Genomic DNA, 27097 nt, shown 5'->3' on the forward strand with positions numbered 1-27097 from the left:
ATCTGATAAACCTGTTGCTATTCCAATCGAATATTATTATTATTATTATTATTATTATTATTATTATATTTGTATTTATTATAACAAGAATACTTTTGCAGAAATTGGAATTAACTTTATTTTACTATTATAGTAACTAATTAATGTACTAATAATAATAATAATGATGATATTGAAATACTGATAATAACAATACTGTGACGACGACAGCCGTCAGAAGAACGCGCTCTGTGATTGGTTGAACTACTTCCTGTTTCCGGTCGTCCACACATACACGTGAAGGTCAGCAACAGAGCCATTAGGGATCTATAATTGCTCTAACTACCGCTTTTTAGCAAAACATGAACGGCCAGGGAGCGACAACCGACCCTCAGCTTCAGCACTTCATCGAAATCGAGTCTCAAAAACAAAGATTTCAGCAGCTGGTGCATCAAATGACTGAGGTTTGCTGGGTAAGAGCAGCTTTACGCGAGCAATGCAGCTCTGCATTTCACTTTTTACATATCTTGTGTGTAGCTAGAGCTAATTGCTCGAATGACATACGCGTTGGGCATACTTGTTTTATTTGCTGTGGTCAAATAATGAAGCCCAAATAAATGTATAGCTCTCTGTGTCACCCCGGGACTTGAGGTGGCTAACGTTAGCGTCGCGGAGAAGAAGTGTAGAGCATGTGGAAGTAACGCTAAACGTTGGTTTCCTCCATGGCAAACATTTGATCATACCCGACTGAAAGCTGACATTTGTGAGATCACGAACATGCCGTTTAGGGTAAAAGCTGCTGTTGTACAACGGGTATTAAATGGTTTATAACGTCCCCTTCTGTTTATTTTGAAGTAACGTAAAGCAATATACATTACATGTCATTTAGCTGACGCTTTTATCCAAAGCGACTTACAATCATGTCACATTCATACACCGTAGACACAGCTACAGGGAGCAATTCAGGGTAAAGTTTCTTGCTCAAGGAACAATATAGTGCGGGGGGTCACAGCAGGGGCAAGGCCACGCGCCACTGTGACCTGATAAACAGTACTTCCGGTCACGTTAATGTATATCTTGTATCTCACTTGGTTCTTCTCTGTCTCCAGGAGAAATGTTTGGATAAACCCGGACCGAAGCTGGACTCCAGGACCGAAGTGTGCTTCGTGAACTGCGTGGAGCGATTTATCGACACCAGCCAGTTCATCCTAAACCGACTGGAACAGACTCAGACTCAGAGGGGCAAGGGCTCGTTCTCCGAGACCATGTCGGAATAAAAACTGTCCCCGAAAGGACTGACGAGACACATGCACACGGCCCCACGACTGGGCCGTTTGGTCCCGACCCGGCTGTCCGTTCATCTTGGAAAAAGGAACAGCATCAAGTGTTACTTTTGATACAAGTGCCTCAGATAAACCTGCTGTATGGATGCTGAAGTCTAGGATTGTATTTGTTCTCCACGTAGCAGGATAGGGGTGCTGCGAAATGCTTAGATTATGGTCTGTTAACAGTAACTTAATGTTTTTTTTTTTTTGCTTGGTGAAACTGAATCTGAGCTTGAATGCGTGCGGGATACTGCAGAAAGAGGGATGCAACTGAGACATTGAGCATCAGCCAGCTGTTTTTGAAAGTCACAAGGACTTCACCACAACTTGCTGTACTTTTTAAGAGAACTAACATGTCTTGAGCAAAGAGGCGCAATGTTCTGGACTGTACATATGCAATAAACATAATGCCAAATAATTCTGTCTAATCTTTTGGAAAAGTGTAGGCACGTCATTTAAATTTTAATTCATACACACAAAAACTTCAGTTACACTGGAGATATGTTACAACTTAGCACATGTTGGGAATTAAGTCACACGGGCAAAGGACATTCTTTGGTGCAGTTTGTATATAATACTGAGGTATTGCAGTAACTCAAGAGTAATTATTCAGACTTGTTAAAAAAACATGATTGAAATTCATTCAGGGCAAATAATTTGTTTGCCTTTGTTTGTTTTAAATTATATTCGTATGACACCATATATGCTGACGGTAAAAGTGCAAACCTATGAATAAGGAAGGTTAACGTTTTTAGTTACAGAAGGCACAATCTGGTTTAAGCATGCTAATCAACCTTTAACCTTAATATACTGTATTAAAAAAAAAAAACAGGTACACCAGTGCAACAAACCAAACAATCTGCGGTTTGTTTTTTTAAGATGTGTTCAACTAAGAATGTAGATTTAATATGAAATCCAGTGTTTCGACAGGAACTTTAGGCAACTTTGTTCATTCAGTGCATATTGCATTGAGTAAGACAGACTTGAAAGTAAACGTGTCGCATTGTAATGCAGTAAAGCTTTAGAATTGCAATAAGAAATTCCTCTTGGTAGTGACGAGACTATTGGTCCTCCTTAAGAAGCTCTGTGGTGCGTTCCCCGGCCCCCCTTTGAGCTTCCTTCTGCTTGGATTTCGTGGCTAGGAAGAGCCTCATAAGGCTGGTGCCCACATGGAAAGCCCTGAGGACCCTTCCTCAAGTAGAGTGGGAGGGAATCACAGCTAAATGTAATGTCCTTGAAGGCGTGAAGGAGGAAGATCCCCAAAATGATGGTGAGGAACCCACTAATTGTTCCCACTGCTCCGTCAGTGGTCATACGCAACCATTCCTTGAAGAGGATGGCTGAACAGGCCATGACCGAGGTGGTGAAGAAGACGTAGTAGATGGGAGTGACGATGGAGGTGTTAAAGATGTCGAGGGCTTTGTTCAGGTAATTGATTTGAACGCTGATGCAGATTACCAGGCAGATGACTAAGGACCAGAACAGGGGCTCCTTCAGCACTGCTGTCCCGGCAAATAGCTCCTTAATGCCAATGCCCAGGCCCTTGACACAAGACACAGACAGGGAGCCAATCACAGAGCAGATCAGGATGTAGACCAGCACATTCTTCTGTCCGAACCGCGGAGCCACAGCAAAGATAAGAACCAGGCTGCTTCCAACAACGCACACAGCAAACACAATGAAACCTATCGGGAGCATTCAAGAACGAGTTAGTACCCTGACCAATAAAATAAAATCCATCCAACCCTCATCAAGGATTCAGTTTCCACAGCACGGTTAAGGCGATCACACTGGTGACGGGCTGGTCCTACCTGGGTCTTTGAGTTTCTCAGCCATGGCACTGAGGGAAGCAACCTCCTCTTCCTGCGGGGCATGAATCACCATCACTGTGGAGCCCAAAACGCACAGCAAACAGCCAATCTTCCCATGAACATTCAGCCTCTCATTCAGAAAGTAAGAGGACAGCACAGCGCTGGAAGGAAAAACAAATCACGCAGAGTTAGTACACATTTTGCTTCTGCATCCTTAAAAAGGACGTTTTTTTATTTTTATTGTCATCAAGTCTCTGAAAAACCAACAATTCAGAAGTCTGCGTCTCAAGAATGTCTGAATTCTCCGTCAAAGCTACGTCTCAGGGGTCACAAGATAATTGAAAAGGAAATTAAGCATTGGACACTTTCATCTCTTTCGGACTCCGTCTTAGGAAATAGTCTAAAAAAAAAAACTAGAATTACCGCCTCACCATGTATGCCTTCACCAACCAGTCAAGTTGCAGTTTACATCCATGTCTGTCCAAAGAGTCATCACTTCATCAAGCTACACATTTGTACAAAATTGTCAGAATGAACACATAAATGATTGAGTAATGGTCAAAAACGACATTGTGACCATGACCACCAAATAGCCCTATAATACTATAAGTAAACTACCACCGCCCGTGTTATGTTAATGAAGGAACACGTAACCAAGTGTAACAATGTGACACAATTATGTGGTTGGAGACAATAAATGAAGTTTAATATAATTGAACACAGAGGAATAAGCTATATTGGTATTTGTCTACACAGGCAATGATTGCTAGTAGAATCAATTCATTGTCGGTTTTGGTTTTCTTATGGGATTTATTGACAATAAGGAAAAAATAAAGAATATCACCAGGCGTGTGCTTAAGTAAGTAAATATTGTAAGCACGTTTTGGGAGCACTAGAAGTGTTTGAAGTCTTGATCTTGATAACATGAGTGTCGAACTGCAAAATAAAACCATAAACAAAGACAGTTACCTTACAAGTACACTCAATGCTCCAAGAGGAGTCACCAGTGTGGCCGGCGCAAATGCATATGCAACAAAGTTGGCGGCCTCTCCAGTTCCCACTAGAATATAAAACATGAACATCAGTGTGTGCAAAATCATGGCTTCTGCAGATGGTTAAAAAGGTTGAACAATTATTCTCCTCCAACCAACATGTGCAAATATGCTCTTTGGAGGAATGTGCATACGGTGTGGGTGCTGCATCAACTGCAACGTCACCAGCATAAAATACCAAACCCACAATATCCTCATTCACACTTTGAAGAACAAAAGACCCTAGTGTTTCTGGGCATGGCTGGTTCTGAGTTTTACCAAGTTAAAAAAATTTAATAAATCAGCTGACCATTTGCAGAACCAAGTCAATAAATTCATCACTTACTTGAAATTAGTCCTGCCCACCACAGCCATTCCTTCAGGTAAGCATACCCCCCTTGACCTGAGATACAGAGAACCAAGCTGAAGTAGATGCCATCGCAACAGTTAGGTCATTTGATTATTTCACCGATAACGCACTTCTTACCAGAACGTCCTTTATCCTGAAAAGAAAGTCCACTATAGAGTTACCTTAAATATTGATATGGTTTACATCTCCTGCCATATTATTCTATTATTCATGTGTCCATCGAGACATACCTTCCTTTCTATTGATATCTATAAAGTGCCGTGTAACGTTTACAAGAGGTGGAATGGAACTAAGTGCAGTGAATTGAAGTCACTAGTGTTAAAAAACTTTGAACTTTATTTCCATTTTCTGCGACTTTGTACTCTGGCTCAGAGGGTAAGTAATACATGAATTTATGCAATGATTAGTCTCACCATCCACCCAATCAATTGACAGAATATTAACTGGCAAAATTAATTAAAGAATCTATTAATCGTGTCATTTTTCAAGCAAAATAGGGAAAACTATCAAGTAAAAATGATGATTTGACAAGTGTTATTTTAATGATGTCATAATGTACCTGCTCGCGTGGAGCCTTTGCCGGCCAATCGCAGCAGGCCTTTCTTCTTCAGGATGAAACTGGCCCCGATGAAGGCGCTGGAGCTCACGGCCAGGGAGAGACCGATGTAGAAGTCCAGACGGTTCACCTCCATCTGAAGTAACGGAGGACACACAAAACAAGGACGTGTATACGCGTGCTTGGATAAATAACGAAACTTCTTTTTTTTAATGACAACTTAAGCTTTCGGGAACTTCTCAGACGAGCAACAGGCTTTGACGTCACATGATGGGCTGACTCTCCACTGCGACGATGTTGAAACCAGCTTTTTAGCCGGCTAGAGATGCCAAGAAATTGATAACCGACGACGCGTCTGAGTTAATTTCGATTTAATAAAGTGTAATACACTATTTAACTAAGCGACACTGACACATTAAAATGTCTTACCTTCTTACCTTCGTGGTCACGTCAACCCCATTCGTCGTCGTAGCCTGACAGCGAGTAAGCAATCTGATTGGCTGTTGGTGTTCGTTGCCCACTATGCAGCGTTTTGATTGGACCAGAGCTGTGTTGCTAGAAACCGGAAGAAGCGCTAACCTTGGGAAGCGAGCAACACTCATGTGCTGTCGGTTTAAGGGGAAACAGACAGTATAATAATAAATAACACATATAAGGGCTACTCTAAGACATGCTAGTATTTTTCGGATCGTAATCGTTTTCCTCCACATTTTTTTTTGTTGCGTGAAGACTCAATCTTTCAGCTCGCTAAATGAATGTCTAGCACTTACCAGATGGTTACTGCGCTCCTCGTCGTTTGTTTATCTTCATGTGGGCATCGCCTGCTATCCAATGATGGCGACCCCTCTTCTGTTCGTCAGCAGAAGCTGTAAGGCTGTTCACAGGCTGCAACAAAGCCCATTTTTCTCACCAATTTCAGCTCTATCGAGGCATCGGAGGGTCACTGTGTTGAGAAACTCCAGCACCCATTCCTGCGAAGCTGACAAGAGTTTCTACATAACCACTCCCATCTTCTATGTCAACGCTTCTCCTCATTTAGGACACCTGTATTCAGCGGTGACAGCTGACTGCGTACACAGGTATAAGCTTCTTCGGGGCTTCAACTCAAAGTTTGCAACAGGTAAATCCTCCATGTATTTTTTTACTGTTGATGCTATTGATTGCGTGTGATTTCCTCCAGGGACTGGGTCGTTTTTGTCAAAGTACACATCTACATTATAGTAAATCGTTTATTCGAAATTTGTGCACAGAAGATACATTATGCATGTAAATATATCATTCCTATTAATATAAGTGAAGACAGCAGTGGCAGAAAATGAATGGAAAGCTTTTTAAAATGGATTAATCAAATAAATCAATCAAACACACTGACATCAGTATTAGCTGTTTATTCAGTTATCTATTTTCAATATCTTAGGAGATGAACAAAACAAAACAAGCTAATTGAAGATGTCATCTTGGAGCCTGAGAAACATGGCGGGGCATTTGTTTCTTGACATGTCTCAAACAATTAAGCACATTGTCAAGCAAATAATTTAAATAATACACCTTTTTATTATATTGCATTTCAGGCACAGACGAGCATGGCTTGAAAATCCAACAAGCTGCTGAAGCTGCCGGAAAAGATCCCTTGACCTTCTGCACAGATGTGTCTGAGAGATTCAAGCATCTCTTCAACAGCTGCAACATATCGTACACAGACTACGTAAGAACCACCGAGCAGAGACACCGGCAGGCCGTAAAGCATTTCTGGTCGGTGCTCTGTGACAAAGGGCTCATCTATAAGGGGAGTTATGAAGGCTGGTACTCCACCCAAGATGAAAGCTTCCTCACGCCGTTGCAGGTGGGCGATGCTTTGGACTCATCGGGGCAGGAGATCAAAGTATCACTGGAGAGTGGCCACAAGGTAATCAGAGTGGAATCAAGATAATAGCATGATTGGGATTTTAGTGGAGATGAATGAGTGCAGCACACATTTTGTTCCCTTGTCTTACATCGGCTTGTTGAGAACAGGGGGGGGGGGGGGGGGGGGGGGGGGGGGGGGAGTAATGGGGCTCTTTACCAGGCAGGGAGGATCTAACCAACTCACAAAATGAACATGGTTTTGATCATATCATCTAACTCTTGGTCTCCCCTATTTTGCAGGTGGAGTGGATGAAAGAGGAGAACTACATGTTCCGTCTGTCTGCGTTTCGGTCTCAGCTGCTCGACTGGCTCAGAGGAAACCCCCGGGCCGTTCAGCCTGAGCCTTTCCATCATGCTGTCCTCCAGTGGCTGCAGGAGGACCTTCCTGACCTCTCGGTTTCCCGCCAGAGAAGCCGCCTTCAATGGGGTATCCCGGTTCCGGGTGATGCTGAACAAATCATCTATGTGTGGTTGGATGCACTAGTGAACTACCTCACAGTCGCTGGCTATCCAGATAAACACGACCAATGGTGGAACGTGGCGCACCACGTTGTCGGAAAGGACATCTTAAAATTTCATGCCATCTACTGGCCCGCTTTTCTTCTAGGGGCTGGACTGCCGCTGCCACAGGCGATATATGTGCACTCTCACTGGACAGTAGGGGGAAAGAAGATGTCCAAAAGTTTGGGTAATGTGGTGGATCCTCTTGAACGCTCGCCGATGTTCACGACTGATGGGATGAGGTACTTTCTTCTGCGTCAGGGAGTCCCAGACTCAGACTGCGATTACACAGACAACAAAGTTATCAAGCTGCTCAACGCAGAGCTCAGTGGCTCTTTGGGTGGTCTGCTGAACCGCTGCACAGCTCCAGCTCTTAATCCGGCTCAGGTCTACCCTTCTTTCTGCCCTCAGTCCTTCCCAAGCAAACAGGAAGGCCGGGCCGTGGTGGAGGACTACCACATGTTGGATGCTGTGAGGAACCTCCCGGCCGTGGTGGAGCAGCACTACGAGAGCATGCATGTATACAAAGCTCTGGAGGCCATCGCCGCCTGCGTGAGGAAGACCAACGGGTTTGTTCAGCGCCACGCACCATGGAAGCTGGATAGGGGGGACAGTGAAGACCAGCGCTGGCTAGACACCATCATACATGTCTCGCTCGAATGCCTGAGGATTTATGGCACACTCCTCCAGCCAATAGTGCCAGATATTTCTAACAAGCTGCTGTCCAGACTCGGGGTGCAGCCAGGTGAGAGGAGCTGGCCAGATGTGAACTTCCTGCCGAGGTATCGGGGAATGGACTGTCCCTTTGAAGGGAGGGCGCTAGGATCGGACTCTGGGGTGCTTTTTAGTCGCTTGGAAAGTCCGAATTTAGATAAACAAAAACCTAAGAAAACAAAGACTGCAAACTCAAAATGAGGGAATGGTTCCGTTTCCCCAGATTCAATCAATAAAGAAATAAAACTCATGCTGCTGTTTTCACTTTATCTCAAGACTCTGAGGTTTCTTTTTTTTTGTCAGGGTGTCAACACTTACAGCTTTAATGATCTTAGAGTTTTAAGTATTTTTGCAGCAAACATTTTTACTTTCCATAAAAGTCAAGGTGGCGTTAATACCGATGTTGGCTTTATCCAATGTAAGTAGGTCAATAATCTAACATGCAGTTCCCTTACCCTGAATTTGACACATCCAGCTGGAATGCAGCCACATTAATAATTACACTGTGCAATTTCTACATTAACATGTCAGGCTGTCTGCTGGGAACATTATTATTCTCAGCATTGCTTCGCCCAAAATTAACCAGTTAGTCTAATTAGGCAGAGTAAGTGTGAACACCGGTGAGTTCACAGGACCTTTCATATTTTGCCGTTATTACTTTTTGTCAAATTGAATACAAAATGACTTCAATAATTGAATACATACATTGTATAAATGCCTAAGGCAATGGATTTGTTGTTGTGCAACTGTATGATTTGTGAATGTCAAACCTCATTACACTCACCAGCCTTGCTTTCCTTCTTTTGAAGGAAATTGCAGCAATGTTATCAGTAATACTGAATGTTGAATGTAGAGACCTCTGGATATTACAAATGTAGAAGTCGTCCAATTAACAGCCATTTTTCATGGCGGACATTGTAACACGTCACAGTAGGACAATTAAGGATGTAAAAATGAATGATGGCTGAATTCGATTTAGCTGCCTCCAGTTCAGTTTTTTAAAACACAGTATACAGGCAGCCAACACAAGTACTAGACATAACAACTGACATGATTTTTTAATGAGAAATACACGAAACTGAAAAAATTGTACAAATTGAAATAAAATAAAAAATTGCATTATTCTTATAATTTCTGGTACTTTTTTTACATAGACTTTTCCATTATTAACCATTATCTGTTAACTTCCGAGCAGGATCCCTCCTTTGATCATCCATAATTACACAACTGAAGTCAAGATATTTTCTCATCGGTGCCTCACTGGTCGAGATGGGATTTGGTTCATCGGTTTGGTGGTCCGTTGTGCCTTGAACAGTCACCCCTCCTGACAGCCGCCACGGGACTGGACACATTTATCTGTCAATCTACAGCGCTGAGCCTTGTCTTCACACCATACTATGAACAAGCACCATCAGTAATATGAATTGGTGCCCTGTCCTGGTTGTGTATCTGAAAGGAGAGGGACCGTTTTATTAGAAACATGAAATCTGTCAATAACAGATGGAAACCATGACAACACATCATTTGGGGTGTTTGAAAGTTTCTGACTCACTTGAAAGTTGTTGTTGCAGCTGTCGGACCAGAGCTGCAGTCTGCTGCTGCTGTTGAGTCTGCTGCATTCCTTGTCGTGGGAACTGAAATACAGAAACACACATCGTTATTCGAGCAGTTTCTGACATTATTTATTACATTACCAACTCGTTGAATACGTAACAATACTACCTATCATTTCACAAAATGCCGACCAAGTTTTAAGATTGACTCCATGAATAATTTGAGCAGTTCTAATGGAGCATTGAAGGAGGCAACACTGCCCGCAATTTGAAGAGTTGGCTGCCAAACAACAAAAGCTATATATCGAGATTTTCATCACTTGTTTTTCAAAAAGTAGCCGTTTCATTTCTAGGTGTCAGAGTGTCTTGAATGCACCAATAGGAAGCTTCCATAAAAGGACATAAATGACCTCAAGCCAATGTAATTTACCAATATAAAAACATCTAACATTACTGTCCAACTTCAGCTTTCAAGTCTCTGCAAAATAAATGATTGGCTAAAATATGCAAAACAAATATGCAAAACTACGACCTTGTATTTAAATGTAAAGGCAGAAATGAACATTTCAACAATCAACAAGTCTCCTTACACTATCATCCCACGAACAACGTCCCTGTCACATGGATTGGACCTACCATAGGTTGCTGGGGGGGCAGTGGCTGCATGCCCAAGCCCGGGTTCTGCTGCTGGCCTGGTGGCGGCACCGCTGACACCTGCTGCTGCTGCTGCTGTTGCTGCTGCTGCTGTTGCTGCTGCTGTTGAACTTGCTGTTGAGGAGGAACCTGCTGGGGCTGTACCTGCTGTTGCTGCTGCTGCTGTTGCTGCTGCTGCTGCTGTTGTTGTTGTTGTTGTTGTTGTTGCTGCTGTTGTTGTTGTTGTTGCTGCTGTTGTTGCTGCTGCTGCTGCTGCTGTTGTTGTTGTTGTTGCTGCTGTTGTTGTTGTTGCTGCTGCTGCTGTTGCTGCTGCTGCTGCTGCTGTTGTTGTTGTTGAACTTGTTGGGCCTGCTGCTGCTGTTGTGAAAACATAGGAAAGAAAAACCGGTTGGTGTTTGAGGGGCAGACTTTCTTTGTGAACCTTTTAGTAAACCACTGGGTAGCTACACAATTTAAAAAGGAGCGCACACAAACAGCCTGCTTTTCCCTCGCAGGTTACAAAACATGGCTAAAGACCCAAATAAACTAATGATCAAGTGACGTACTCTGAGTGCGTGTTGTCTGAGGTACTGCTGCTGTTGCTGTGCTGCCTGTTGCTGCTGCTGTTGCTGCTGCTGCTGTTCTGTCAGCATCGGATTTGGCCTCAAGCCTGGATGGACGCCCTGGCCTCCCATGTGACTGAGGCCGTGCATGATGGGATTCTGCTGAAGTGGTTGGTGGGCAAACCTTTAGGTTTACAGGGCAGGAGGAAGACATGTCGTTAGCAATGTAGTTAGCACAAAGTCGAGGATTATAATCTTGTAATGTGTGTAACTCAACACACAGCACCAATTGGACTTCTCAGCCCCACCCAAACAGCGAACAAAGCAGCAGCAAGACAATACTGACCTCTGTGCGTTCTGCATATTGTGTGCGTAGCCTGGAGCTTGCTGGTGAACGTAACCACTGGGCCTTTGTTGCATTTGCCTCAGAGGATCCACCACAGCCGGGTTGGCTCCAGGATGGGTGCCCTGGAAGTTTTGGTTCCCGTAGGAGGACGGAACTATACCACCACCTTGGGAGGGGTGCTGCTGCATCCCCATGTGTGATCCGTATGTGGTATAGCCCTGGGATATGTTCTGTACAAACGGATCATTCATTGATAGTGTCAAAGTCAAGATAAGTTATGTAGTGAACACAAACACGACCAGATAAGTGCACGTGATGATATACAACTTTTAAAAAGGTATTTCTACGTGGATTCTCTTAAAATGGTGTCATGGTAAACAGAATCCTGTTTAAACTCATCGTTTGTATAAATAAAAGGTGTATGATTATATATGTTTTCTAAAAAGATGCATTTCTTGGCGAAAAAAAAGAAAGAGCACAAAATAAATAAATAGACTTACCTGAGATGCCTGCATTGAAGTATATGGTTGGTTGGGTGTAATTTGTCTAATCTGCTGCCCTATCATGCTCTGATTCTAAAAAGGAGAACAAATAAGTAAGCAAATTGAAAAGATTAAATGTCATCTTCCAGCTATAAAGAGAGGATTCTTAGTGTACTCTTATTGCAGCTTTTTCCACAACCATATTTTTCTTCATCCATTCGACTTTACAGCAGCAATAAAACTGAGAATCCACTTCCCTAATTCTGGTCCATCTTACTAGCTACTGCTTTTGTTCAATGCTACCTAGCCATAAGGGGCAGTTTGACCTGTCATGGCGGACTGACTTACCAGTCTGACCTGTAGGTGCTGCCGCAGTATCTGGCCCTGTGCCATGGTAGACTGGGGCTTATAACCCATTGGGTACTGCTTGTCCATTCCCATCATGCCAGGCATGCTTCCCTGCATACTCGGCATCATCCCTGGATAGCTGGGCCGAGTGGGCATCATTTTGTTCATCTGTGGGTTGCGGGTAGGTCTGTAGGGAGGTTCTAAACCTGGACCTCCTGTGGAGAAAATACAAACCACAGTCACAGATTATACTTTGTTGTTTCTGTGGTTAAACCAGTGTGTCAAACGAGTACTGATAATGATGAGAGAATATAACAAGAACTGACCTGGAGGTAGAGGCTGGTTCTGTGTGTACATGCTCATGGTCTGCTGGCCGTACGGTAGCCTGCCATATGGGTGGTTCTGCATCAGCTCAGGTGGCATACTAGTCCCATAGGTCACACCGCCTGGTGTACGGTTCACATATTCCTAGTGAGAAGAGGGGGGAAATATACAACTTTTAAAATCTGATTGAAGCAACTTACATCCAGGAAACCATCATTTAAAGAATGACTTCAGTAAAAGTAATATTTTTTGTAATCATAAAATTTCGAACATAACTGACCTCTGTCTTGGCAGACGGAGTTTTCTTCTTCTTGGATTTCTTCTTGTTTGTGTCAGAGGGCGCAGCGGGGACACTCTTCTCTGGCTTCACTGCCTCCATCATCTTCTTCTCTGGCTCCTGGGAGACGGGGGTCAGGGGCTCCTCCTCTTCAGGCGGCAGGGGGAGCGGCTCCAGGTAATAGCTGCGAGGTTTGGGCTTCAGGTGGGTGTGGTAGAGCAGAAAACGCTGCTGCTCCTCAAATTTGGTGACCTTGCGGTCCACGCGGACCGTACCAAACCAGCCCCAGGAGAGCGGGGCGGAGTGTTTGAGGCCCTCAAAGACATCCCAGGGAGAAATCTTCTGTTTGGTTGACACTTGAAGGCCCTGATGGCAGATAAGCAAAGAGTTATAGCAGTCTTATAACTCAAGATCAGCATGTGCAGATAATGTTGATCCCAATTAATTGTTTTCAGCAGTTCTCTGAAAACCAACCTAAAATACTACAGATGATGTTTTGGCTGTATGGCATATTGTTGTTGTGTTGTTATGGTTTCACTGTAAATTAATCATTTATCTGGCAATTATAACACATAACAACACTTTAACACAAATTGTTATTTATATGCGTGTCTGATTTTGAAGATACAGTATGAGCAATATGATCAGAAACGCATCATGCAACTAAATATATGCAACTAAACAAAAAATTGACTGGGTGATACAAATCAAACTTTAACTGTGTAACTTTTTACCTCCTTCTCAAATCCAGCGATCTTGTTCCCCTTCGTGTCGATTAGTGAGCCCTGAGGTTCACAGGTTATGACATCCCGGGTTTGCTTGGGCAGCGGCAAAAGCTGTCGAACCTTTTCCAAACTCTCTGACTGCCGATCCCCGAGCTCTTTCTGTGGAAATAAAATGGGTCCATTGAGGAGAAGAGCGATTTTAAAAATGTGAATGAAAAGCAACAAGGACTGCGTGACGTTTTTTGCTCTGTCACGTAGTATATTAAGTATATTATTCAAAAGTTGTTTCCAGCATGCAGAATAATTAGCTAATAAAGACAGAATAAACTAAATAATATAAACCCTGTGTATTTAATTAAGTGTGAAAGCCTTATGCACACTAGGTGGAAGTGATATTGCTTAATTTCTTTAGAAAATTAAGAAATTGGCTTCAAAGAGCAACAAAAACAAGACAACTATTCTAGGGGAATACTACATCTTAGAAGTGTGATCACATCTTACCCTGAGCTTCTTAACCAGGTTCATGTAGGCTCTCTTGTTCTCCTCCATGCTGCCCTGAGAGATGCTGGACATGTCAGCAGCCAGTGTGCCGTTGATCAGCACACTCAACATGTCCAACACTGTTGTGAAGAGCTCACTGTTGGGAGAGAAACACACATCAGAGCCAGCCAGATCAAGTGACTGACAATTGTACTGGGAACAGAATTTGTGCTCTGAAGGGTCCAATTATAGGAATAATGTGTGGAATGGGGTTTTGTCTTCCGTCAACACTCACTTGTTGGACTGCATGTCCACTGTGCCACTGCTGATGATGTCAAGGAGTAGTACTGCCCACTCGGTGGTCTGCTGGGTGCTGCGCTGCACCGTGTCAAACATGCCACCCACCTTGTTATGAGAAGAACAAATACGGTTAGTCTCCTCATAACATGGTGGATCAAACATGTTGGATGTAAGATTAAGTACTAGTGTTTTATGTTTTTGTTCAATATTAGGGATGTTCACTTCATTAATTGAGGCCCATTTCTGGTTCTCTGTGACACAGACTAATTATAGATGGATTTTATATAGCCAGGGACGCTGTGCCGTCAGGCTTCTTGTGTTGATCAAGATGTTACGTACGAGATTCAGTCGAAGCTTCAGAGCCTCATGCATCATTTGCTTTGCCTTGCAGTCGTCCTGGTACTGGTCCTCTCTCCAGTTGGTAACGATCTGCTGCACTTGGCTGTAGAGGGAGGTGAGGAGGCCTTCCCTCTGTTCATCCTGCCCCTTTAAGCAGGTCAGCACCAATGACAAGAACGGCTGCTGACTCAGCAGGGACATGCTGAGAAGGGGAAATAAATACAGAATTGAATGAAGAAGAAATCCTGCTCAGATGGCTGGCCAAATTGTTTTTTGCCGCTTCCATAGCCTGTGAGAGTGGCACACAATGAAAAATGCCCATTCTGCCAGACAGACAGACGCCTGCGAAAGATTTTCACCTTGTTGAACTAGCAGATTAAAATTTTATTAATTCCGGTATTGAAGAAATATGCCGCTTACCTTTTCTGTTTCTGCCGGTCCCTCTCTTTGCGAGAGGAAGAGCCCAGGTGCTGTCCTTTCTCCAGCTCCTCTCCGGCTGCCTTCAGTACATGGCCCTGAACTGAGGTGGGCAGCTTGGCTATCAGCGGAGCCACCAGCCACACACCTGACCGCTCCGATGAGCTGCAGCACAAAAATGGAAGGGTACAACTTCTTGTTAGCGCTTGAGCCTTGAAGATGTATGAGCCTTGTGTAAATTCACAGTGTGTAAAAAGAACGTGTTCCTACAAAATCCCAACACAAAGGAAACTGTGGGAGGTAAAAGCCCTGAGAGCAGCCAGAAAGAGACAGACCTTAAAATTGGCTTCATCTTGCTGGCTGTGCTGTTGTTGGATGCGGAGCCACCCTGTGCCGCTGCTCCGTTTCCTGAGGGGTTACTGTTCATCTCAGCTGATTTCTGAAACACTTCTATGGTGGCCTTGGCTATGTTCTCCAAGAGTGAGTAGAGCTCCTATTGGAAAATAAATGTGGGATTTTCCGATTAATTTGACACGGACTACGCGATAATATTTTGATGTATATATTTTAAAAAACAAATTACATTGTTTGTGCTCTGTTTGATCATCAGCTGCAGCTCCAGGGACGACTGTCTCATCGTCCATTGGTCCATGTTCTATGAAAGAGGAAAGAAATACTGTTAGTCATCTAGGTTTTTTTTTTCTTTCTCTTGTCAAAAGCCAGTTATGAATATACAGTTCATTGCACGGATGGGACATTTCTTCATTCCTGAGTCAGCCAGGAGAGGGCAGCAAGACCTCACAGCTCTAGTTAACAAAGGATGACTTTACAGCAGATAATGGAAGTTATATTTTTGAGAGATTAATCAAGGAAGGTCAAAGCCTACCCACTCGCTGGAAGTATGTTTTGATCTAAAAAAAAAAATAGACTCAAAGGTTTGATTCTCTGGCACAACCAAAGAGACGGAAGTACATTTGAAACACAATGTTAATTTTGTTGTATTCTAGACCTGTAGGATGCGTTTGATGCGCTGCCGCTGAGGGTTGTCGCCATCATCACTGTCCAGCTGGCGATGTGGATAGCAAATAAGCTGCAGTAGCCGCTGGGCCTGAATGTTTACCAGCACCGGGTCCTGGAGGGCACTGCTGTCCTCAGATAGAGACTTCAGGCAGCGCTCTCCAACCCATTCCTGCAAGACAGCACAAGAGGGAAACGTGGCACAGTGGGAAATATGACTGAGGTCAACCACTTCAGTGATCCTCAAACTCAAACTAAAGCTGGGCGGGACAAGGGACATTTCTCAGGAATAGAACGGCACATGCCAAAGCCTTGCTGGCAGAAAATTATCGTATACTGTGCTTTTGTGAGGATAAATAGAACATTTATTGTTTATGCGTGTTCCCACAAAAGCTTTTAGAAAGAAGACACAAGATTGCTGATAATACTGAAGATGATGCTCTGTGCAACAAAAAGCTATTTGTTTCAGACACATCAATAGTTATCTCCGTAGCTTCATTTCCCCACTGACTGTGTGAATTGGGGTTGCATATCTTTCAACCCATTTCAACTCGTATCCTCACCTGCTGGCAGATCGTCTTCAGAACATACTTTGCATAGACATCCAAGCTGGCCGTTTCTATGGAGACATTGCGCCCCTCAGATATGTCGTCGAGGCTGGCAGGGTGTGACAGTCCTGAGCCTCTTAGCTCAGCATCACCTAAGACAACATAGAGACACGCGATCCCAAACATGAGGCAGGTGTGATGAAGACGTAGCAGATTTTTGGTTTAAAAGTGACCAGTTTTGACCTTAAATGAGACGACAGCACTACAAGGATTCTTACCCAGCATAAAGACAGCTTTGAGGACAGCAAACACTGCTCCAACAACTATGCTGTTCTGAGAGGCAGCAAGAAGGTGGCGATCACAAGACCACCGGATACCAACTGAGGATTTATCTGCAAAGTCATGACACCAGTGTGAGACAAAACGTCACAACAAGGTCAAATACATTTTTTTTTAAAGTGGCGAAACAATGGGAAAAAGATGTATTTACTACCTGACTTCACACCCTCTTGGGGGAAAGGGTTGCGCTGTGGCGTCTTGAAAAGGTGCAACAGAATCCTGCAGGTGAGTCTGGCTCCTGGCTCAGAGTCCTGCTCACTGCAGGCTGAGGGTAAGTTCGGACACACGTGCATTGGTTAGAGTTGACTTTCTACACATCCCATAACTGAGGTTCACATCTTTCTGGATGGGCTACACATATTAGTGACAGGTCTAAATTTAAACGTTGTCCTAGATAGACTTCTCATCGGTCAGGGTGAAGTGGAATGTTCATAGAACTGTGCAGTGAGAACAAAGCGTTTACCACAAGCAAGAGCTGTTGGCATTTGGCACGTATGCTCGTGTTATAAAATGAGCCAAACCCAACCAAACAGCACGACTGAATGGGGCTTTGTCTCCAAACTGGAAAAAAAAAAGGATTAACGGTGTGGAGAGGGTGGCATGTCTCTGGCAAGTGCACAAAACGCACCGAGGCTTCATGGATCCAGATCAAATACGCTGTGGAAACTCTGCCCTCTGATAGAAGTAATGCATTAATGTCTGGTGCTCATTCCTACAAGCCAAGCTGCAATGTGACGCCGTAGCACAGACAGAAACGTACAAAAAAACTATATGACAGGCAGAGTTTAAAGGGAAATGTGTCCTGGAACCCAATAGGGTTCTTGAAAAAATAAAGATATTATTATAAAAAATATTTGTTATGGTTTAAAATGTTTTCCCATATTGAGTTTGAATATAAAAAAGGTGAAAAAGCTAAACGTAATGAATAAATGGCTATAAATTCCAGCTTCCGACACTTCAAGTGAATACAAACGAAAATGACATTTCAATTGAAAGAGGAAATTGTTGAGACATGTTCCACTTTTACATAATAAATAGTTTTTTCAAAACATTCAGTTTAAAATCAAATCAAATGTACACATTCAGAACATGACGAGTGGCGTCGCTGAAGAGGCACAGCTCACAAAAATGACAGGAAGAACACAGGACGACGATCTGACAACCCGACAAAACACACTTTCTAAAGTGGGACGTTCGCGATTGAATAAACCCGTACCTGCATTGAGGAGGGAAGGAATGGCCACACAGCGAACCAGGTCTTCGAGGAGGAGGCACTGTCGAGCAATGAGAATGGCTACGAAGGTTGCCAGGGAATCGTGGAAGGACAAATCGCTAACCTGAAGGACGAGAGCACATCGATCAACTTTAAAAGAAGAGCTACTGGATATTCAAATGGGATTCATGTCGGAATTAAATGTAGGTGGACAGATGGAAAAAGGTTTTACATCAAATGAAACAGAACTGATATAGTGCTGATAAGCAAATAATAGCACAAGTCAAAGCCGTAGTTTATAGAGAATAGATGGAACAATAACTCCTCGGGCGGGACTCCCATTGAGCTGTGGAACCACAACTTACGTCTACGTTACACAGCAAATCATTGAAGCCACAGTTGCCATTGTTCGATGAGCAGCAGAGAGCCTTGAGGATGCCGAGCCACTCGGCACTCAGGGAGCGGCAATACGCCGTCAGCTCTGCACACAGGATCCCAATATCGTTCACCCTGAAAGCACATTGTATGATGGTAAACGGCGAGTAAAAAACACAGTGGAAAACTGAAGCCACCTGACCCATACAGACATCATTACACATCATATAATCTATATCTTTTTTTAAAGTAACCCACCTCTCGGGGTCCCTGTGGTCCACGCAGACGTCCATGAGCACATTGCAGACAAAGCTGTAGCGGTTGGCCGGGCTGTCGTTGAGGATCTTGCCCACCATGGAGTGGTTGAAGTTGGGGGCACAGGGGTTGGCAATGGCCTCCATCATGAACACAGGATCCCAAAGCATGTTCGAGTCTGACGGGTCGATATTGCAGTAGATGGAGTTTTTCACTTTGGAGCAGAACTCACTGAGAGAAGACACAAAGGAGAGAATGAGGAGTTATGTCGGTACTGAACTATGCCATTAAATAACATCTGGTGACGGCTGATTCACTGTACACAACAGCTTGATTTTCCTGATGTCAAATAAAACTGGTTGTGAATATTCTAAATATGTGTAGCGTTTATAAAATGTTAGGTTCTTTTTAACTACGAGTCAACATTTTGAAACATTCGCCTCGCCAAACATCGATCCTTGAGGGATTTGTCAAACAGGCTCTGAAGCGAAGCTAAATGTGAGATTTTTGTTCACGCAACATTCATTTTTAAGCAGGCGAAGATCTTTCCTCTACCTGAAAATCTCTCCAAACTTATTCTTGAGGTGACTGCAGGAGGTGTAGAGGTCGTAGAGATAGGCCAAGATGCAGCGCTCAGAAGAGGAACAGTCTGCCGGGTTCACTCCAGATTTCACCACGATGCGCAACCTGAGAACACATTTACACACATGATTCATCTGCAACTCCTTTCAGCTTCATGCTTTACAGGAAAAGACAGACATTTTGAAGGCTGTCCTTCGTGTAGAAGCACTATTTGTAGCTCCAATTACATTTACTTTAGTTTGAGGCTTTGTATAAGCTTTCTTTAGCTTTAACATTTTGGGCATCGAGCTAATGTTTTAATCCAAGATGACTTTCAAGCACAACAACAGAATCCTAAAGCGTCACAAACAGAGAGTGGTACAGCGATCAGAACTGAAGTCCCCCATCAGCAATCCTTTGACAATGAAAATGATCATTAAAGACAGTCGAATGAGGCCCAGAGATAATTGTTGGATAGAACGACGATGGCAGTAACTCGAACAAGAAGAAGTTTATCTAATTAACAATTCTTTAATTAGCCATTAAAACTTTTTACAACTTAATTACAAGATTAACTCATTTCTGTACCCTGGTTATCGTGCCTTTAGGGTTGGAAACTACAAAACAAAAAGCGTACCGGTTCCAGAGGTGGGCCAACAATTCCAATCTGTCTTCCTGGAATGGCACAGGACTGAGAGTTTGTAGTACCCTTTATACAAACATCAACGCGTGTAGGTGACATACCCATCGAAAACTTGCGCAGTCTGCTCGGGATTGAGAATGAGGCAGGAGTGGTACCTCCTCAGCACGGCTACGATACACAGACACAGGCCGGTGGTGTAGATGCCCACCAGGTTGGAGGACTTCAGCAGCAGCTCAGCCTCCACCAGACTCAACTCATTCAGAAGCTACGAGACACACGCATGTATCGAGGATGAATAACGAGAGACTCATCCATGTTGAATGACATCAGTGATGAAGTTGCCCATACCTGAATAGCAAAGTCTATGAGGCCACTAATGTTGAGGGAGTACTCCATGAGGTCAAAGATGAACTGAATGTGCGGGACGAGAGGCAGGAGATAGGACATCCCTAAGGCAAAGCTGTTGATCTGTTCCAGCACATTTCTGGACACCTGCAGACGTCATTAACATGCAAAAACAACAACGTTCACATCCTGGTTCCAACACAACAACATGCTGCCTTTCAGCAGAGCTCCAACACGGGCAGTCTACATGTTAAACAAGCAGAAATGTTTAAGCAGTGCAAAAAACATCTTATTGGACACTGGAATGTTGTTGTTGGAGGGACACAAACAGGACAATTGAAGTTAAAGACAAGCAAAAGAGAATTGTAAACGTTCAAATTGTGTCTTACGGTCATCAAACCGGGAACAAATATCTTTTGTTTTCCAATTAACTGATTGCATTCAAAAGTGTGTGGCATACAAATCTAATTATATGTTATGTTAAAATGGTTTACTTCACTTCCACAGGCTTAGTTACCAGTAAATGGTTGAATTAATAAATGTTTAAAGCTTAATGCGAGATAGCGTTCTCGGCTATAAACACCGAGCACCAATAATCACCTACACATGTGTGTAATGGCACTACCTCCATTCAAGATTCAAACAACTAGCAGGCCAAACACAAAGCTGTTTCTCTCACTATGAAAGGAAGTAGAAAGCAATGTAAAAACGATGAAGAGAAAACAGGCTGCTTAAAGCTCTGTTTGAGGCCATTTTTATATATTCATAGATTCTGTCTTCAATTGAGCACATTACATTCTTTGTGCTCGAGATTATTGTATTTCGACAAAATTATATGCAGATGCACGTTGTTGAATGTATTTGATGGGGAAGGTTATAGCACACAATTTAGACATTGTGAGGTTCAGACATTTGTGTAACTGAACCTCTTTAAAATTGAAGTGAATACCTCTGTGTTAAAGGGATAAATGCATATTTGTGGAAATATACACCTGTTCTCTTTCTTGCTGCGAGTTTGATGGAAAAATGTCTTGCTCTCTGTACATTATGACGCTATAACCAGCAGGTGATTAGCTTAGCTTAGCATAAAGACTGAAAGAAGTGGAAACAGCTCGCCAGGTACAGCGACTTACTTGAGCCTCCAAGACTCTCGGATGCAACTGGTGCTGGCCAAGAAATACTCAAGCATTTAACCAAGCTTAAGGCACTGGAAATCAAATTGAACATTATTTCCAATTGCAGTGTTTCTGCATTACAACCTCCACTACTGGGAAATGTAAATGCATTTTGTTCTGCAGTATGTTTAGGTGACAGTCACCTGAGAGCATTATACATTGAAATTATATTCAGACATCTCAAGATAAATCTAAATATATTCAAATTACATTTACATTCAAATAAGTCACCTTGGGGGGGTCTTCTGTTTTAGGCAGCTAAAGCCATTTTCAATAACAAACCCTGTGGCTAGTCCCGATTTAATTAATTTAACATACTTTAAAAAAATAAGGTTTCCTGGTCTAACCTGGGAGGTGACTTGGTGCTGGTCAAAGTGGGAGAGGTGCTGGAATTTGGAGAAGATATCTTCTGTAGTGAGAAAGGCCTCCGGCTTACTCCTTTTCCTCTTCTGTCCTTCCTCCCCTTCTGCGTATGTGGGAAAGAGAGGAGTACGAAAAGTAAGAGAGGGAGCAGCAACTCTTAACTGGTCAGCTGTATTCTTTCCAGTCTGCCGAACTGGCCCGGCCAGGAAATCGAGTTAAGCCAATGGTCTGCTATCTTATTTCCAGCCTTTTGAAGCATCAGCTCAAAAGACAGTGCTGTAAAAGGCACTTTAAAGAAGAATTGTATTTTTCATATAAAGAGAAACTCCACTGTGAGCTGAAGGTCATAATCGGCTCACATAAATGTGATAAAGGTGAGACAAAACACTCCAATATATGCAATTACATCTATGAAAAAAGACTAAGATCACTTTAATAAGGTCACATGTATCTATGTATGAGATAAAGTGGCTGTGAACGAACAGACGAGAGCTTTTAGCATAGAAATTGGGTGTAAAAGGAGATTGAGTGATACAAGCCCCCATAGGGGTCGATAAAGAAAGAAGAAGCTTGTTCCCTTAAGGGCAGAGGAAAGGGAACACAATTCAATGTTTCAAAGAGGGAGATTTAGGTCTGTTAAAACATTATCTCTTGTGTGATTATTATGCAGAGGGACGCAGGGAAAAATAGTAGTCAATAAATTGCAAGCCTTATTGAGGAACACAGTTACCTGTCTCTGCTTCACTTTTGCGGTTCAGCACCTTCAAGATGTCTTTGGTAATTTTCTTGATGGTGTGTCGTGCCTCATCTCTCAGTTTGCCCACACCGTAGAGGACCACTAACCGCTGGTTGCACTCGTGGCTGGCGCTCTCCTCCTAAAGGCAGCGAAGAAGACACAAAAAGGATCCTTATAAACGTGATGCACCTGATTACCGAAGCAGCATAGCAAGAAAAACTATTTGGGCCAGACAGATGACAAGAACCGAAATGTCTGTTTCTCTAAATATTAGAAGATGGTGAAAAATTGCCATCCTAAAATGTTTTACTATAGTAAAAACAGTACATTACCACTACTTCACTGGTAGTTAACACTTTCAGATAGATAAATATTGTAGATTCTAACACACCGTCTGCGTAGCTACTTCATTACGTTAGCAGAGCAGCAGCTTCAGTTCTCACGCGATGCATTCAGGCTCAGTGTTGAGTGTCGGTCAATCGCATTTTAGCAAAAATACACAATTACTGGAGTTACGTGTGTAAACAGTCTCGGAGGGTAAAAACATGCTACGCTGCACAGAAGATAAGTCTTGTGATTAGTGGGTTGTGATTAGGGCCGGGCAATACAGAGACAATCTAATATCATACTTTTTTGGACCAAATACGTCAATATCGATAATGTGACGATATTGATGAATTGCCTATCAGTGCTTTCACAAAATATTTACAGATTAGATTTTTGATAAATAATTATCAGTATATATATATATATATATATATATATATATATATATATATATATATATACACATACATACATATATATACACACATATGTATATATATATATATATATATATATATATATATATATACACACACATATATATACACACACACACACATATATATATACACATATATATATATATATATATATATATATATATATATATATATATATATATATATACACACACACACACACACACACATATATATACACACACACACACACATATATATTGATTTTATAAATATATCAAATCAATATACTTTCCAGCTCTTGTGGTGGTTGGTTACTCACATATAACGCATTAAAACACAAATCATTACACGGCTTGTGTATTGATTGAATTATTAGTGTTCTATCAGGTGCATTGAAATATGTGGCTGAAACACCGTCCTGTTTAGACGAGCTGTGGCGAAACTGATTCATAACAATCCAGAAGGCTCATTTTCTGGGCTCTGAGTTCTTCTCTTACCTGAGGAATAGGGAAGTGGGTGGCATACTGAATGTGGCGAGGTTGCTCATACAGCTGGGGGAATGCAGGGTCCATGCCCTTGTCCTTACAGCCGGCCTTGCTGTCCTGCTCTGGAGCCGGCTTCTCAGGAGAGGGGCTCCCCTTAGACTCACAGTGCATCGGAGGAGAGAACATCTGCAAGGAAAATTAAATAAGGAATTCCACATTTTCAAAAGAAAAAAAAAAAGTCACTTGAATATCTATGCATGCATTATGGAAGGAAATAAAAAAATGTTGCGTGTACCTCGTCAAAATTAGCACTAGAGTTGTGATCAATTTCCATCGACTCCGACAGACCGGTGTCCTGTTGAACAAGCAATAACCTTGTGTTACACATTTACACCGAGCTGTTGCTTGACACTGTTGCACAAATGACTCATCACACTCCACAACAGATGCCTCCAACGTGCCTCCATCTTGATACTGCTGCCTGCGTCCTGCTCCTTGCGCTCGGATTCGTCGGAGGGCTCATCACTGGGGGAGCGGGGGCGCGGCAGGTGGGCGTCGGTCGCCAGGTCACCGCGGGAAATGAGTGTGCACATGTAGATGTTGTGGGAAAAGACGTCGTGACGGATGAGCTCGCAGAAGAGCAGCACCAGGTTGGAGAACTCCACTCGTTCACTTTCGTTCCCCGGCTCTGCTGCAGAGGAGAAACGGGGGGGATTCGAGTAATTCAAATACCTCGCCAAATCATTAATAATAAATATGCACTGGGTAATGAAATAACGAGCAAAGACGGACACATTTGAGAATCACAGCAACGGGAAAAACGGATTTACAAAACAGAACAGAAAGAGACTCACTCAGCGTGGGAGCCTGAGTATCGAGGAACTGCAGCAGAACGTCCTGAAAGAGGGGCAGTGTGGCAGCGGAGAGGGAGCCGGACGACACGGAGCCCTTCTCGTCCACCACCTCGGACTCACCGCATCTCTGCAAACACAGACGACACTCAGCTACATGAAGAAACCCTGTTTGCACACTACACGCAAGAATATCAACTAAACGTATCAAACATGTATAAATATACAGTATGTGCCCGCAGCGACTGGAGGGGGAGAGAGAGAGATTCTCATCAAAACATATCTGAGGAGTAATTGTTTTAGTTTTTAAAATCATAAAGGAACCGTTTGTAATATTTCTATGCATCTACATTTATCTCTGTGATGCTTAAAGTGAACGTCATTTATTTAAATACCAGTAGTTTCAGACACCTTTCCATTGCAAGCCTTATATGGCATTGCTTTTGTTGTTAATACAATTTAAAAGGGAACGCATTAAGCTATTTTTATGTCAGCTCATATAGTTGAAGTCTGAACATATACTTGATACTATACAATACTAAAGCAACTCAAATCCGTTTTTTGTTGTTTGGCACATTAGCTCTTGAAACAGTTTTTCTACAGATGCCACAAAATATAAATTATGTTATTCTAGATGCATCTAGCATCTAGAATAACATAGTTTATATTTTCCCAGCAGTAATTCATATTGTACAAACTGTACCAAAAAAAATGGATTTAAAAGTATTTATTTCAAGATTAACAGAACTGGAGATAATGCTTCTACCAACATTATTGATTATATTCATGCACATAGTGGTCTGTTGATTTGTAAAACTTTAGCACTGTGCAGACTAATTCAAAACCACTTCAGTCAAATCCAGCTAGTTGTAACCACGTCATCTTTTCACTGGGTATTGTATTCCTCTCAGCAAACTAAGGATATGTCTTACTGCACTATTGATATTATTATTATTATTCATTAATAGTCCAGGTATTATTTACACTCAATACCTCTGACTTTCTTTTTTACAAACATCCGTAAAAAAAATCCAACAAATGTAAATAAATCCATGAAGTATTTCTTGACCAGTATTATATTCCTGGCAGTGTTATGAAGGCTTAAACTGCACCTAGATCATAATGTTGGAAGATAAATGAAATGAAGTTGTTGGGAGCTGTGAAAAACCAGTGAGAAGAGACGGTGCAACATGTGACGGCAACACACAATGGGTGGTGTGTCCCTTACCTCTGCTTCTATTTCAGCCTGTCTCTTCTCCAGCAGCTTGGCCACCACCATGGCCCTGTGTCTGCCAGAGCGCTTGCAGCACACGGCCCATTCACAAAGCAAGGTCACCACGGCGTCATCGTCTGGTGACATCTGGACAGAAATGTGTGATGAGAAGATACGGCTATTAAATCTTGTTGTATAATCACGTTGTATAATCTGATCATGAGTTATCGTAGCATCAGCACGGGAGAACAATAACTCCCACTTTTCAATCCACTTTGCAGTTCAGTGCTCGTTGCCTGTTGGTATATCATCTTACATCTCAGATCCTTATCCTTACCTCGTGGCCGTCTTTACTCTGGCCTGACCCGAATATTCGGTTGTACAGGGAATCCAGTGAGTTGTTGAAGTCAGACTTCTCAAAGCTGTGGTTGTCTAAAACCTCCAGGGTGTGGAGAACCCTCCCGATGGTGAACCCTGGCAACACAATACAGAAATCATCTCAAAACAATGAGCTTGTGTTTAGGAGCTCTAAACAGGTCTCGAGGAACAGTGCTTACCTGCTGTGGTCTCCTGACACTTGTCAAAGGACCACCTGAACTCCACCGCTTGGCCTCGCTCCTTCACTTGCTCCTCGATTTCTCTCAACTTTGTACGGACCTGTGAGAATAAATCGTCCCGACGATGAACAAAAAGACTCATCTTGGAATGAATTCACCAGAAATGTAAGCTAAGTTTTTCTAAAGAAAGAAAACTATACCATAACATGGCAAAAAGACTCTGTGAACCTGTTTATTTCTGCTGTTCGGTTTGGCATTGTGACATGGGGGCCCATTGGGATTGACTCGCTTTTAGAGCCAGCCTCAAGTGGCTTCATTTTTTTTTTCAGATCCGGACGTGGCCGCTTGGTATGAAAGTATATGCTTGTGTAGGAGTACACAGTATTTGTAGGTTGATGTTTTTTATAGTTTTTTGCAATCATTTGCTGTAATTAACAAACTCGTACCTGCTGTGTGAAGGCAGTGTTGCTGCCTGGCATTGGTAAACTGGACGGAGCGAGGGGCAGGAGGTCCAGAGGTGAACCCGTTTTGTTTCTGCTGTCTGTTAGAGAGTAATGCCACACCAGAGCACTGGGACAACACAACACGATGCTCTGATGGGACAACAACGGGACACAAATAGCAAAAATAGAAGAAGAATGAGCAAGTGAAGCATTTTAAGACTTGCTTTACATTTTACGTCCCATGCATCCG

General features: G+C 42.7%; 4 protein-coding genes across 5 annotated transcripts in view; 2 read left to right on the forward strand and 2 right to left on the reverse strand.

Annotated features, from left to right (window-relative positions):
* Nucleotides 1-238: 238 nt before the first annotated feature.
* timm8a (translocase of inner mitochondrial membrane 8 homolog A (yeast)) lies at nucleotides 239-1372 on the forward strand. Its single transcript, XM_034543988.1, has 2 exons — nucleotides 239-452; nucleotides 1089-1372. Exons 1-2 carry the CDS (start codon nucleotides 342-344, stop codon nucleotides 1254-1256), a joined length of 279 nt encoding a protein of 92 aa, XP_034399879.1. The 5' UTR covers nucleotides 239-341; the 3' UTR covers nucleotides 1257-1372.
* A 362-nt stretch (nucleotides 1373-1734) lies between these two features.
* On the reverse strand, nucleotides 1735-5946 carry zgc:101583 (uncharacterized protein LOC494104 homolog). 2 transcript variants are annotated; one of them, XM_034543986.1, is made up of 7 exons: nucleotides 5843-5946; nucleotides 5510-5677; nucleotides 5076-5208; nucleotides 4493-4549; nucleotides 4085-4175; nucleotides 3116-3276; nucleotides 1735-2989 (listed from the first exon to the last, which is right to left on the reverse strand). In XM_034543986.1, the coding sequence occupies exons 2-7, from the start codon at nucleotides 5672-5674 to the stop codon at nucleotides 2379-2381; spliced, it is 1218 nt and encodes a 405-aa protein (XP_034399877.1). In that variant the 5' UTR covers nucleotides 5675-5677; nucleotides 5843-5946; the 3' UTR covers nucleotides 1735-2378. The 2 variants fall into 2 exon arrangements, with proteins under 2 accessions (XP_034399877.1, XP_034399878.1); XM_034543987.1 differs by lacking the exon at nucleotides 5843-5946 and having other exon boundaries at nucleotides 5502-5610.
* mars2 (methionyl-tRNA synthetase 2, mitochondrial) lies at nucleotides 5624-9319 on the forward strand. Its single transcript, XM_034543985.1, has 3 exons — nucleotides 5624-6192; nucleotides 6644-6978; nucleotides 7218-9319. The coding sequence occupies exons 1-3, from the start codon at nucleotides 5904-5906 to the stop codon at nucleotides 8391-8393; spliced, it is 1800 nt and encodes a 599-aa protein (XP_034399876.1). The 5' UTR covers nucleotides 5624-5903; the 3' UTR covers nucleotides 8394-9319.
* Nucleotides 9236-27097, reverse strand: part of med12 (mediator complex subunit 12) — a 23384-nt gene continuing 5522 nt past the window's right edge. The window contains exons 8-43 of the mRNA XM_034543984.1: nucleotides 26851-26997; nucleotides 26405-26504; nucleotides 26185-26321; nucleotides 25863-25994; nucleotides 24638-24764; nucleotides 24245-24474; nucleotides 24079-24138; nucleotides 23796-23969; nucleotides 22544-22688; nucleotides 21798-21916; nucleotides 20279-20422; nucleotides 20032-20195; nucleotides 19282-19413; nucleotides 18730-18957; nucleotides 18462-18606; nucleotides 18100-18220; nucleotides 17038-17148; nucleotides 16823-16936; nucleotides 16560-16696; nucleotides 15989-16168; nucleotides 15563-15634; nucleotides 15315-15472; nucleotides 14983-15144; nucleotides 14563-14764; nucleotides 14219-14328; nucleotides 13945-14080; nucleotides 13453-13602; nucleotides 12722-13084; nucleotides 12444-12585; nucleotides 12118-12332; nucleotides 11788-11862; nucleotides 11288-11517; nucleotides 10945-11125; nucleotides 10382-10756; nucleotides 9745-9826; nucleotides 9236-9641 (exon numbers count right to left, since the gene is read on the reverse strand). Of these exons, the coding sequence (XP_034399875.1) occupies nucleotides 9604-9641; nucleotides 9745-9826; nucleotides 10382-10756; nucleotides 10945-11125; nucleotides 11288-11517; nucleotides 11788-11862; nucleotides 12118-12332; nucleotides 12444-12585; nucleotides 12722-13084; nucleotides 13453-13602; nucleotides 13945-14080; nucleotides 14219-14328; nucleotides 14563-14764; nucleotides 14983-15144; nucleotides 15315-15472; nucleotides 15563-15634; nucleotides 15989-16168; nucleotides 16560-16696; nucleotides 16823-16936; nucleotides 17038-17148; nucleotides 18100-18220; nucleotides 18462-18606; nucleotides 18730-18957; nucleotides 19282-19413; nucleotides 20032-20195; nucleotides 20279-20422; nucleotides 21798-21916; nucleotides 22544-22688; nucleotides 23796-23969; nucleotides 24079-24138; nucleotides 24245-24474; nucleotides 24638-24764; nucleotides 25863-25994; nucleotides 26185-26321; nucleotides 26405-26504; nucleotides 26851-26997 (5538 nt within the window). The 3' untranslated portion in view covers nucleotides 9236-9603. The remainder of the gene's footprint in view (nucleotides 9642-9744; nucleotides 9827-10381; nucleotides 10757-10944; nucleotides 11126-11287; nucleotides 11518-11787; nucleotides 11863-12117; nucleotides 12333-12443; nucleotides 12586-12721; nucleotides 13085-13452; nucleotides 13603-13944; nucleotides 14081-14218; nucleotides 14329-14562; nucleotides 14765-14982; nucleotides 15145-15314; nucleotides 15473-15562; nucleotides 15635-15988; nucleotides 16169-16559; nucleotides 16697-16822; nucleotides 16937-17037; nucleotides 17149-18099; nucleotides 18221-18461; nucleotides 18607-18729; nucleotides 18958-19281; nucleotides 19414-20031; nucleotides 20196-20278; nucleotides 20423-21797; nucleotides 21917-22543; nucleotides 22689-23795; nucleotides 23970-24078; nucleotides 24139-24244; nucleotides 24475-24637; nucleotides 24765-25862; nucleotides 25995-26184; nucleotides 26322-26404; nucleotides 26505-26850; nucleotides 26998-27097) is intronic.

The sequence above is a fragment of the Cyclopterus lumpus genome, chromosome 10 (genome assembly GCF_009769545.1).
Source record: "Cyclopterus lumpus isolate fCycLum1 chromosome 10, fCycLum1.pri, whole genome shotgun sequence".
Classification (NCBI taxonomy): Eukaryota; Metazoa; Chordata; class Actinopteri; order Perciformes; family Cyclopteridae; genus Cyclopterus; species Cyclopterus lumpus.